The 12,448-nt window shown below is 44.5% G+C and overlaps 1 protein-coding gene and 1 pseudogene across 2 annotated transcripts in view; one reads left to right on the top strand and one right to left on the bottom strand.

The window, feature by feature from the left end:
- The window catches only part of COLGALT2 (collagen beta(1-O)galactosyltransferase 2), an 80,249-nt gene extending 71,065 nt beyond the window's left edge, over positions 1 to 9,184 (bottom strand). Inside the window, exon 1 of one of the 2 annotated variants that reach the window (XM_016145600.2) lies at positions 8,539 to 9,184. In XM_016145600.2, coding sequence (XP_016001086.2) covers positions 8,539 to 8,801 — 263 coding nt within the window. In that variant the 5' untranslated portion in view covers positions 8,802 to 9,184. The remainder of the gene's footprint in view (positions 1 to 8,538) is intronic. The other variant, XM_036234523.1, reaches the window with a different exon arrangement.
- Positions 338 to 458, top strand: LOC118613017 (annotated as a pseudogene).
- Positions 9,185 to 12,448: the final 3,264 nt, after the last annotated feature.

Below are 12,448 nucleotides of genomic sequence, written 5' to 3'. Positions count from 1 at the left end.
GGGATTTTTAATGGCATGCCAAAGAGAAAAATAAAAGATAAGAAAATTAAATACGAAGAACAAAGAGACCAAGATTAGGAAATAGGAGGACCAAAGTGGTTCGAATGACTACTGTTTATTTGAAGGAAAAGCACTGGTTTGATTTCCCTCCACTCTATTCAGAGATGTCCATTAATAGCTATCTTTTCTCCTCTAAAATTAAATGCTTAATGAGCTCATGATATGAAACACGCTGAGCAAAGAAAATATCTGAAGGAGTGTCATTTTTATACCAAGTTCCAGTGCAAAGTGCTTTATTCAGTGGGAAGTTTGAGACACTGTTTAAAAAAAATTTTTTTTCTACGGCCATGCTACCCTGAACAAGCCCAATCCTGTCTGATCTTGGAAGCTAAGCGCAGGGTCAGGCCTGGTTAGTACTTGGATGGGAGACCACCTAGGAAGACCAGGTGCTGTCGGTGTAAAAAAATGAAAAATATAAGGGATTGTAAGCTGACAAGGTTCTTGCAATCCGTGAGGTCAACCAAAGGTTGCCTTGCCTAAAAATTTTAGAAAAAAAAATTTTTTTTTTAAATAGCCACTGTTGAAAGGAGGAAGGACACATAGACTTGACTCAATAAAAAAACATAAATAATGCTTTTTTGGCACAGCCTCTCCCTTGTAATCCTGTGCCTTACTACTTCGCTTGGTCTTCTTGATTGTTCAAGCATCTGAAGTTGGGATTTAGAAGATTCCACACTCTGCCAACTTTCCAAGCTCTGAATGCATACACAGCCTTTGGTCTTCCTATGAGGGTCCCTTGTACCTCATTGGGACTTCTGGGAGCCCATCTCTAATTATATGGTATATGATACAGTCTCAAAACAGGGGTGCATCAAATCACTTGTGTACGTGTTGAAGACAAGATTCCCAGGCTCCTCCCATGAGCTATCTGATTGAATGTGGCTGAAACTAAGCCCAGAACAGTGATGAGGGTCATGTCTACCATGACCGATAAACTTGACCAATGGGGGTGAGTCACTTTTAGGTCACCTGAACTACTAACTCCAACATGATTACCTGGAATTATCCACATAGACAATTCAAGATAGCCAAATAAATAAAAGGCTGTGCGTAACTGTTTTAGTCCACTGCTTTAGAAATTCATAGCTTACCGCCCTCAAGGGAATTTTCGAGGATGGAAATCAGTGTGCCTAGTAAATTATAAAGTCTAACAAGACTGAGGAAAGGCAGAGAGATGTATAATTTCCTAAAATATTGAGTATGTGGGCTGTTTCAAGGAACCCCATCTGAAACATAAGACACAGTACGACTGTCTGAATTCCCTTCCCCGCGTCCAGCCCGCTTCCAGCAGAGGGGATTCGGCAGGCGGGGGCGTCCATGCTCACCGCTCCATGGTGCGGCATTGACATGAACGACCCTGATTCCACTCGGCAGCAACTTTCCACTATCGCAGCAGGTCTAAACCGTAATCACTGTGGTGTGTGGAGCTTGGACAGATTATGGGGCCGGCCGGAAACCAAGAAACGAAGAAGCAGTACAGTGGTCCAGCAAGAAACTCCGTGTTGGAAATGCCACAGCCCCAACTGGCCACTGTCACATTTCTCGCAGATAGCCCAGGCTACATGAAACACTCATGTGTCAGTTAACATTAGGTTAACTGAAAGTCTCTAGAATAGACAAGAAAGTTTCTAGGATACACAAGAAACTGTTAACACTGGTTGCCTATGGCAGGTGGTATGCAGCAGAAGGGAAGTTTACTTTTTATCCCATTTATACTGTTTGAAATTTTGTTGTCGAGGTTTATTACTGCTTCAATTTAAAAAAAGAGAGAAAAATTCAAGAGAGAAAATTCTTAAACTGCTAAAATTACTATTAAATAAATCTACAAGGACCCAAGGAGATTTAAATTTTTTTCAAATTATCAGTTTTTGATAGGTTAACAACATAAGTGCAATTAAGTGAACGAGTCACTCCTTGAGAATAAAAGTGTCAAGACATATACGATACACAAGTTCTGTGATTCCTGATGAATAATAACTATGATTTAAACACACGTAGTGCAAGCTCTTCATAATATGACAACTAGAGAATGGGGCTCACGACCACACTACAGGCCAGTCATTTTCTCTCGATCTTTAACGACTGTATATTGCTTATTGAAGAAATGTGCAGAAACAAGCCTTATAATTGTCCTACTATAGTCCCTATAGAAGCCTTATAATGTCCTACTATACTGCGCCATTGACTTGAAGACGGTGCCGTACAGCGATATGACCCATGTGTACATTTAAGTGTTGGAAAAGACTGAGGCACAACCAGCGGCCTTCCTGGTTACAAAGACGTCATTGTTCATTCCTAGGACCACAAGGGACAGTCAAGGGAGAGGGCTACGCGAAGCATGCTTATGTACCTGGAGTTACAAAGAAACTCGGTGGTGGAGTCACCTGGGAAGGGAGCTGAGACAAATCTGTAAAACCAAACCTTGCTTAGAATGACTGGCAACCACGAGCGATATTTGTAATAAAATACTCATCATTAAAAACATCCACGTAGGGTTTAAAATCTAGAAATGTATCCAGATATTATCTCATCTGGACTTTTATTCACTATACAATATATGGGGGTAAAGTCTTTTAACTGTGCTTTGCTTTCCCATCCATGGAAGTTAATGAACAAAAAAGAACCAGGACAATTTAGGCATCCTATCGAACCCTGCAGGTAATCGGTTAAATTAAATTAAAGAGGACAACAGGATGGGTGACATATATTTGTCACTTCGGTTTTTGCCCAAGGGAAATACATCATTCTGAGGGCCAATCATGTTTTGAAATTGGAGAGCAGGAGAAGGATTGACAGTTTTCTCCAATCATTTGGAAGAAAGTTAAGTTTAGGAGTCGACTACATCTAAGAGCGCTCATTAAAAAGGCTAAAAAACTGATATTTTTAGTTTTGCCGATATGAACCCAAAATCTACAGCCACCATATGTACAAATACCGAGTGCTGCTTTATTCATTTGGCACTAACGATACTTGATATATTTCTTTCTATTGCTTGTGGCCGTGACCATAGCAAGTGGCCTGCGTATTTATGTACAACCCACATAGCCTCACTGTGCTCTGATGAAAACTACCGACGTAGAGTTCAGTAACTAGAGAGCATCGAAGTCAAGTGACAAAATTATCAAGACAGCGGAAGAGAACCACTGAGTCCCTTATGTCATTCGAGCACAAGGGACCATTCTCGTTTGAAAGAAACATTGTCACTCTTATCTTCCTAAGTTGGGTCAACTGACAGAAGCAAAAGCTAGAACTAACGGGTTCTTTCTTGATCTTAAACAGGCCATCTGTACTCAGCTTGTGACATTAGCTGTCTGGGTCACATCCTGGCTCCAACATGCGCTAGCTTTGTGACCTCAGGAAAGTCATTTAAATTCTTCATGCCTCAGTTTCCTCTTGTGTAAAGTGAGAGGAGGAATAATAGGACTTCTCACCTAGGGTTGTTGTCAGGAGCAAATCAGCTATGAGACCGAAGTGTTTAGAACAAACACCTCCATAAATGTCGGCTGCCATTATGCTGACCCTTTTTTTTTGTTGGAAGGCAGAAAATAGAGTCTCTTTTGAACATACCTTTTAAAAATCTTCATTTAGGAAGACAAAGGTAAAGGAGATGAGATCAAAAGGAAAAGATAAATAGGAACTAGTAACTATTATTTAGCAGTATTTGTGTAAAAGCCATTGATAATGATTCATTTGCCATTATAATAAATCTTTGAGGCAAGTGTTTATTGGTCAGTTCCAGATAAGGAAGCCACACTCAGAGGTTCATTGATGTACCCCCGATCACACAGGAGATTGGAACCCTAGTCTGACTCTAAGTTTGCATACTCCCTCCTTAGTACTAAACCTCCAGGCTGGGAATAATAAGGAAAAGACAGGAGAAAGGTGAGAAAAACAGACTAATGGAGAGAAGGGGGCTGAAACTCCTCTCCGGAGGAATAACATTAACATTTAATATCAAGATTGTAATGATGAAATGTGATGTCATCATACTCAGCGCCAATGCCAAAAGCTATCCTTAACAGTGGCTTGGAACATTTTATAAACACACGTATATTAGAGTATCTAGTTAAACATTCACCAAAATGCTACTGGGCGGGCATGAAAATGTGGAGATAAATCCAAGCTAAGCCACAAACACGGCACAGATAAAGTAGTGTGCAGCACCCAGAAGAAGTAGAAGCTCATCATTGTTTATGTTTATGTCAATGAAATCTCATCTTGTTTAGAAAGCCATACGATGGTTCCCAATGTGTGTGATACTACTGTTCAACACTCTACCAAATGAACACCTAAATCATTCTGTAATAATATGGCAGTCACTCCCCTGTGACTCTGGGTATCCCAGCCTTCTTCCCACAGGCTCTCCGAAAGACAAACTTGAGCTATCTTTTGGGTCAAATGCTTTTCCTTGTGCCCCGCTCCATCTTTCATTATCATGGTGCGTGGCACTGCTCCCCTTAATCGTTGGTTATGGGAAGGGGGATGAGATCAGCCTTCCCTCTATAGTAAGGCCAACGCTCATGGCTCCCCTGACTTAACGAGACCCCACTGAAGCGCACTGCCACACGTCACGGTGCCTCACGGTCCCTGTCATCTTAGTTCTTCAGTGACTCCCGTGAACTCAGTGCGGGCTTTAATTAGAACTCAAGGACTATCTTCCTTAGTTCTGCGTCACAGAGCCGTGATACCAAAAGGAAAACAATTTCGGTGGGGTTTTGAGATCAGAGACAGGTAAATGTGACAAGTTTTTTTTTTTTTTTTAAATATAAGCTTTCCTTAATTCGACCTAACCTGAATAAACGATGCTGAGAAAAACCACACTTATTCTCTGAAAGCGAAAGTTTTTAGGTCAATTTGCTGATACTCATTTCACCTGTCTGTGCAGTGCAGACCTGGTCCAGAACTTTAGGTGAGAAAAAAAAAATAATGATTATCACCAGGAAGCCCGAATATGAGCAATGAGCCAGGCCTCTCAATTACCCATGCAGGAAAGAAGTCTTATCAGATGCTATGGTAAGAGGTAATGAGAAGAGTGAGTCTACGTGGTTATTGAGATAAGATTAAATGCCAGCTGGCATCTAGATTCTATTCACAACAGGATTCTGTTTTGTAAGGTTCTGGGTAGCTCAGAATCATTTTATTTTGATACTGACTAATTTTGACATTAGTGTGCTGGCTTTGCAGAGCAGATATTAACCAGGCTGGCATCTCAACATTGCGTAGAGCTTGGGACTGAGAGATTACAGGTAAGCGATTGGCAGAAGGCCCTCAAAGCTGCAGCACCCTATCCTGAGTTACTACCTCCTTTTGGAGGGTTGTATCCCATAACTTTCCCAGCCAAATACTCCCCTAGGACTGGTCTCAGAGTTAGCTGCCCCAGTAGTACAATGCGACGAGTTTAGAGACTTGTAGTCAGTAGATCTGCCACCCGCTTTATCCCCCCTGACAGGAAACTCTGGTCAAGGTCTCAATGCCTTTTTAATTTTTTTGTGTGTGTTTTATTTTAATATTATTTTTTAAAATTTTTGTCTCTCTGTTCCCTCTTCCTGAAATCCTCCTTTTCCCCAGGTTTTAGTAGATTCCTAGTGGCCCTTCAAAACTGAGTTCAAACTCAGTGTCAACTCCTCAAGAAGCCTTCTGTGACCACGCAACCACCTCAATCTGACTTAGAAGCCCTTTGCCGTTCCCCCAATTCCTATAAACGCCATTTGGATCACCTTACACTGCCTCACAAAAAAAAAAAAAAAAAAAAAAAAAAAAAAAAAAAAAAGGCATATTGTCTGTGAGAAGCCACATCTTATTCAACTTTCCTCAGCCCAAACCTAGCATCATCCCTGGATCTCACAAAAGAAGGTCACCAGGAACATGCTTACACAATGTTTTTTATCTATAAGAGGTTAAAATATGTATACACTCGGTAGGGTTTATTATGAAGCTCAAACCAGAACATAAATTTATGAAAAGTGCTTAGAAAAACTGTGAGTTCTTGTCATTAAATATTTGTGAAATTAAAAAATAAATGTAACTCGAGTAAGCCAGTTACTTTAGACAGTGTCTTCTACAAAATGAAGATAATTTTATTTCTTTACAGAATGATAGTAAGGATTAAATGAGATAACACAGTTGATGAATATACTTTGAAAGCTGTAAAGGACTAGTTCAAAACTGCCATTTTGGTTATTATCACCTAATAAATGATGTAAGGTTTCTAAACCAGAACTCAAAGAAGAGTTTTTAGTGTCTAATGCATGGGTTGCCCAAGGCTTTACGCAAGTCTGAGGTTTCTTCCTTAACTCTCCAATACTAGTCATAAAGGACAAGGTACAGTTACATGTACTATGAATAAAAGTATGAGAATATCGACCCCAAAGATCTATGCAGAATTGGAATACTACCCACCTAAACAGAACCCCAATGTCCAAAGAACCTGGAGTATCCCAGTGACCTAGGATATCCAATTATTGCTGGTCGATTCTGATCACATCATAAAAATCTATGGAATTCGAGAGCTGGAAAGAATTTTTGAAACTCTCATATCAAATTTATTCCAATTCCCTCATTTTACTGATGAGGAAACTGATGTGTATGGCCCTCAAGCAACTGTCCCAAAACCACATATCACGCTCGTGACAAATGACTCAAGTCACCTAATTTATAGCGTATAGATTTATATAAGTTTTGCTTATTTCATGTTTCCGCTATTGTCATTTGGAGGCAGTGTTTAGGGACAAAACTAGGTTCAAAGCCCAGTTTACCATACAGTAATTCCGTGACATTGAGTTGTTGAACTGATCCAAGTCTCTTCATTTGGAAAATAAGGGTCATAATATCGCTTTTAAAATGCGCCGTATGATAAAAGAAGTCACATCTGCACATTAGGTAGCAAAACCTGTGCCTAGTACCTGCTTCCCCTTCACTAACCTCCTATATATTGTACTGTTCTTTAAGACTAAGCAATGGCTAAAGACCAAGACCACATGGTAAAAGATCTCTTTCGGAAAAAAAAGCATCTAAGAACTGGCATTTGCGAGATGCCTTTTTGGTATGGAAGTGGTTAAAATAAAACCCTTCTTTCTGGTTTAAAATCTGGCTGCACCCGCGTTCCCGTTTTCCGCATAACATGCCCTTCTCCGTGGCGGCGGTCACGTATAGCAGGGTGTATAGTAAAGCAGTGTATAGCACAGTGCTGCACTATATCTCGTGTTTGCTTTCTCACCTCTGTGCCTCTCCTACCGGGTACAACAGGCTGCCAATTCCAGCTACTGCTTTATCCATCCTCCGCTCTCTTCCCAGTCGTTGCTTTAAGAATGTGTCTTGCATGCGGACAGCTCCCTTCACTAACGCAATATAGAAACTGCTCCGCGGTGACCTGGGCTGTCTTCCTGGAGGAAGTCCTTCTGTACCTGGTTGCATGTCCCCCCCCCCGCCCCCCGCCCCGCCAAAGTTCACCTCCTCCCCTACAGGCCCCTTAGCCGCTTACCTGGCCACCAGCTTCTCGCCCTGATACCTGGGTTTATAAAGCCGCAGAACCGGACAGAGTTCTAAAGTTGGGGAGTGCACCCACCCCCCATCGATGTCCTGGCCCTCCCCGCACCAAAACCGGGAACCAGGCCCGAGGCTCTATCCTAAGGGCAACAGAATTTGGCTGTTTGCCTTCAAAGGAGGCTCGGCCCCCCGGACGCGGTAACCCCAGAGCGCCACGCTCGGTTGCATCTGCGGCGGGGGACGAGTCCCGGGAGGGTGCACGGGCCGACAGCCTGGAGCGCTCAGGCGACACAGTGCCCACCGTGGTGGCGTGGTTGGGAAGACACGACAGGTCCTACTTAGCCTCAAACTCTGAGTCCAGACACCCTCGTAGTCCCCTGACCCCCCACTCACCCCACCCCGAGACCCAGGAGCCCCTTTTCCAGCCCCTGCGGCGGGCGCAGGACCGGGCACCAGGAAGTCAGGGCGGCGAACTCTTCGCCACTCCAGCCATCCCAGAGCCCCCCCTTGCCAGCCACACTTAACGCTCTGTGTCGCGCCTGGGGGAGTAGGCGGGGTCGGTACCCCTATTCCCTCGCTCCAGGGCGAGGGGTACGAGGTGGAGAATGAGGAAACCTCGCGAGTTGAAAGGGGTTGAAGCTACTAGCACGCTTGTGGGGTCTCCCCAATCCCTCGTCCGGGAAACGGACGAGGCGCCCGGATCCACAATCCGTCCCCCCACGACACACACACACGCAGGAGCCCAGGGCGGCTGGAGGTCCCCGTTAGCACCCCAGGCGCTCGCCGCCCCGCGCGCCCTTCCGCAGCCGCGCGATCGGCTCAGGACCGCCGCAGGCAGCGCGGGTGAGGGGTGCGCGCGCCGCGTTTCCCGCGCTCGCCCAGGGGACCCCTCGCCCCGCCGCGGAGCAGCGCGGCCCCCGCCCGGGGCCCCGCAGGCGGCCGGCGCCGTGCGCCCGCGCCCCGCCGCCGCGGCCCGGGGCCCGTGGCGCTCACCAGATGGCCATCCTGCCCTTGGGGTAGTCCAGCCGCTCCAGGCAGCCGAGGAAGCGAGGCAGCGTGTGCGCGGCGTTGCGGGCCAGCAGCGCCACCAGCACCGTGGGGCGCTGCAGGGGCGACTCGGGGAAGCCCCTCGCCTCCTGGTCGTCATCCTCCGAGTCCGGCTCGGCGGCGAAGCGCGCCCGGCAGCCGCCGCGGAGCAGAGCCCAGGAGAGCAGCAGCAGCGAGCAGGCGAGGGTGGCGGCGGGGCGCGCAGCCATGTTCACGGCTGGGGCGGGCGGCGGGAGGACCCGCCGCGAGCGCAGCGCCGGGCGGCCCGGGGGCGCCCGAGGCGGGCTGCGAGAGGCCGCCCGGGGATGCGGCTCGCCGGGCGCGGGACGCGCGCGCGCTGGCACGGACCTCCGCAGCCCGGGACCCTCCCGCCGCCGCCGCCGCGCCGCCCAGGCCCTGACGCGGGGCCGCACCGCGTACCTGCCGCCGCCAGCGCTCGCCCGGGCTCAGGCTCGCAGGCAGTCGGGTCTGTGGGGCTGTTTGTCCTGAGACCTGCGGAAAGTTCCTCCAGACCAGGCTGAGCTTGTACAGCTGAGGTCTGTGGCTTCCCCCAGAGCTGTGAGGTGTGGCCGTGTCTGCCAATGGGCGTGTGAGTGTCTGTGTGTGTACATAACGGTACAACTCCAAGAAAATTTATTCTGCTTTTGCAGACCGCAGTCTAAAGTCCTTCACAGTGATGCAAGGAATTCAGTTTTTCATAATGCACCTATTGACCAAACGAGTAGAGTTCTAAACTGGAAAGGCACCCAACTATTCATTATTATGATAAACACTTTTAAAAAAAATGAAAAAAAAAATTCCACCAAGGCGAATGTTTGCATTTACGTACACACTCAATTTCTCTTGAAGTTCATTCTTGACAGAGTAGACCTTGGATTACATCAGGTTTGAAGACTTGGAGAATTTTAGAGCCCGATCAAACGCCTGAAATTAAAGAAAAGTCCCCTCGTGGGACACTGTTCCAAAGCCCCACTCTACCTGCCAATCGGGGTCCTGAGCTTCCTGACGGGATGACATGTAGAAGAGGAGGTTCACTTAAATTGTTTTCTACTTCCCTCATGACCTAAACTAACAAAGAAAGGGAAAATCCATACGTGTTGGTCAACAGATATAAGGAAAAAGAAGTAGGAAGAACACAATTAGCCCTTAAATGAAATTGCTAGGACACACTGCTAAAGGATATTTACCCTTGAGGATAACATAGGGAAGCAGCGATGAAATCTGGATTTCCTTCTTTGTGGCATGGAGTACGCTTTGGTCAATGTGTGAACGGTGGGTTGGTACCAATGCACATTCATGATCTCCCACCCCTCCTCCCCCTTGGTCCAGTCCCATAGTCTTTCTACTAGCTTTGTCCATCTTTCTCGGCAAGTATTAGAAGTCTTCCCCATTCTCCTTCCACCCCCTCACTCCCTCAGGAGAATCCACCTTCTTTGCTGAACTTCCTCAACAACCCTGCCTCTAGCTAACATCTCTACCAATGGCACTCCTGACCTGCTGGCACCAGTTCGTGGCCCAGCCGTAGATTCTGTCCCCTCCCTTCTAGTCCCTGACTTTTCTCTCCATCATCTCTCTACTGAATCTCCAACTGGTCCCTCTCTATCAGCCCCTTTTCTTAAGCTAAAAACTTAATCAGTCCTCCCCCTATCCTTAATTTTTTTAAAAAATTTTCTGTTTCCTCTAACTCTAGCCCCAATCCTTTTTGCTTTTGTGATTTCATCTACCTGAAATTCCAACCTCTCCATCCCCTTCTGCCCACTGCCCTTTTCCTACTCATTTTTCAATATTCAGTTCAAAGGCATTCCTGTGATAAGGTATTTCCTAACTCTCTCCGCTCTCCCCCTTATTTTCCTTTTCTACCATAATGCCATAACGCATACCAACTTACTATACTTATTTGTTTATAAAATACATCTGAATTATCCCAGCACTTGTGTCTTGGCACAGAGTCAACACTGAGTAAATGTTGGAATGAATGAGCGAATACCATTAAAGTCTTCTTAAAATGCACAGGGGTGTACTTTAAATTTGCATACATTTGTTTGAAATTTAAAAAAAAAAAGTTTTTCTATAGTGACTATTATACAGTTTCTGAATGCAGGCCACGACATAGACAAAATTTTGACATTGGGACAGGAAAGGGAAAGGAGGAGAGAAGGAAGGAAGAAAGGAGACGGAAGGAGGAAGAAATTGAGGGAGGGATGGAAGGAAGGGGAGGACATTTGAAGCACGCTGAGCATGATGAGTCCCTCTATGCCAAAGTCTCTAAATTCAACGATTTATTAAAGCCTATTTTACTATTGGTTAAAAATATTTTGAAAATAGAGAAAGAACACACACACACACACACACACACACACACACACACGCCCCAAAACCACTATCCCATGACAACTGTTGTTAACATTTTGAGGTACTTTTAATCTAGCATTTCTAGTTTGGGTATTTTCAATATGAGTTTGTACTCATTCCTCATTAATGGAACTCAACACTCATGTTGATAGCAAGTATTGAATAAATATCTAGAGAAAGAGATGGGATATTTTGGGTACCCTGAATGGCTTTTGATGTCTTTTCATATCTGCAAAGCAAGTATTATTCAAGAGTGCATATATGCAGCTGTTTACATAAAGAAATAGCCAACGTATTATCCCTTTGTACTCTAACCTTAGGAAAATTTTAATATAAAGTATTTATAAACATGGAATATATATGAATATGTAGTTTAAAAACTACTAGTAAAATGAATGTCCATATACTCAGCACTCACCCTGAGAAAAAGAACATGACCGTTCACTTAGAAGACTTCTGTGTGTCCCTTCCTGTCATAATACTCTGCTCTGTTCCTCAGAGATAAGCACTAGGTTGAATTTTGTATTAATCAGTCTCTTAATTTTATTTATAACTTTACCTCCTGTTATGGTAAATTTATATGTCAACTTAGCCAAGCTAGGGTGCCCAGTTTTTAGGTCAAACCAGTCTAGACATTGCTGTGAGGTATTTTTTGGATGTGATTAACATTTAAATCAGTAGTCTCTGGGGAAAACAGATTATCATTCATTGTGTGGTGGGCCGTGTTCCATCAGTTGAAGGCCTTAAGAGAAAAGACTGAGATTCTTCCAGGAAGGAAAGAATTCTGCCTCCAGACTGCCTCCAGACTAAAGGCTGAAACATTAACTCCTCTCTGGGTCTCCAGCCTGCCAGCCTTCCTTGCATATTTTGGATTTGCCACCCTTACTATTATGCTAGCCAATTACTTAAATCAGTCTTAATCTCTCTCTGCCTCTCTATCTTCTCTCTCTCCCGGCATCCTCCACCTCCCCGACCCCACATATATGCACATCCTATTGGTTCTGTTTCTCTGGATAACTCTGACTATACACCTCCAAAATATGTGTCCCTATAACCTATATTAGATTTTTTTTCACATATCATACAATTTACCTACTTAAAGTATGCAATTCGATCGCTTTTATTATATTTACAGAGTTATGCAGTATCACCATAGTCAATTTTAGAACATTTTCATCACCTCCCAAAGAAATCCCATATTTGTTAGTAGTCAATCCTCATTCCCTCCCAACTCTAGCCATAGAAAACTACTAATCTATTCTGTCTCTATAGATTTGCCTATTGTAGACACTTCATATAATGGAATTATACAATACGTGATCCTTTGTGACTGCTTTTGATCCATCAGCATAATGTTTTCAAGGTTCACCCATGTAGCATGTATCCACACTTTATTCTTTTTTATCGTTGAATAATATTCTATCGTATGGATATACCACACTTACTTATGCATTCATCAAATGATAGACATTTGGGTTGTTTGCAGTTTTGAGCTATTATGAAT

The sequence above is a fragment of the Rousettus aegyptiacus genome, unplaced genomic scaffold (genome assembly GCF_014176215.1).
Source record: "Rousettus aegyptiacus isolate mRouAeg1 unplaced genomic scaffold, mRouAeg1.p scaffold_m13_p_17, whole genome shotgun sequence".
Classification (NCBI taxonomy): domain Eukaryota; kingdom Metazoa; phylum Chordata; class Mammalia; order Chiroptera; family Pteropodidae; genus Rousettus; species Rousettus aegyptiacus.
The sequence above is the reverse complement of the archived record's forward strand: the minus strand, read 5'-3'. Positions and strand labels throughout refer to the sequence as shown.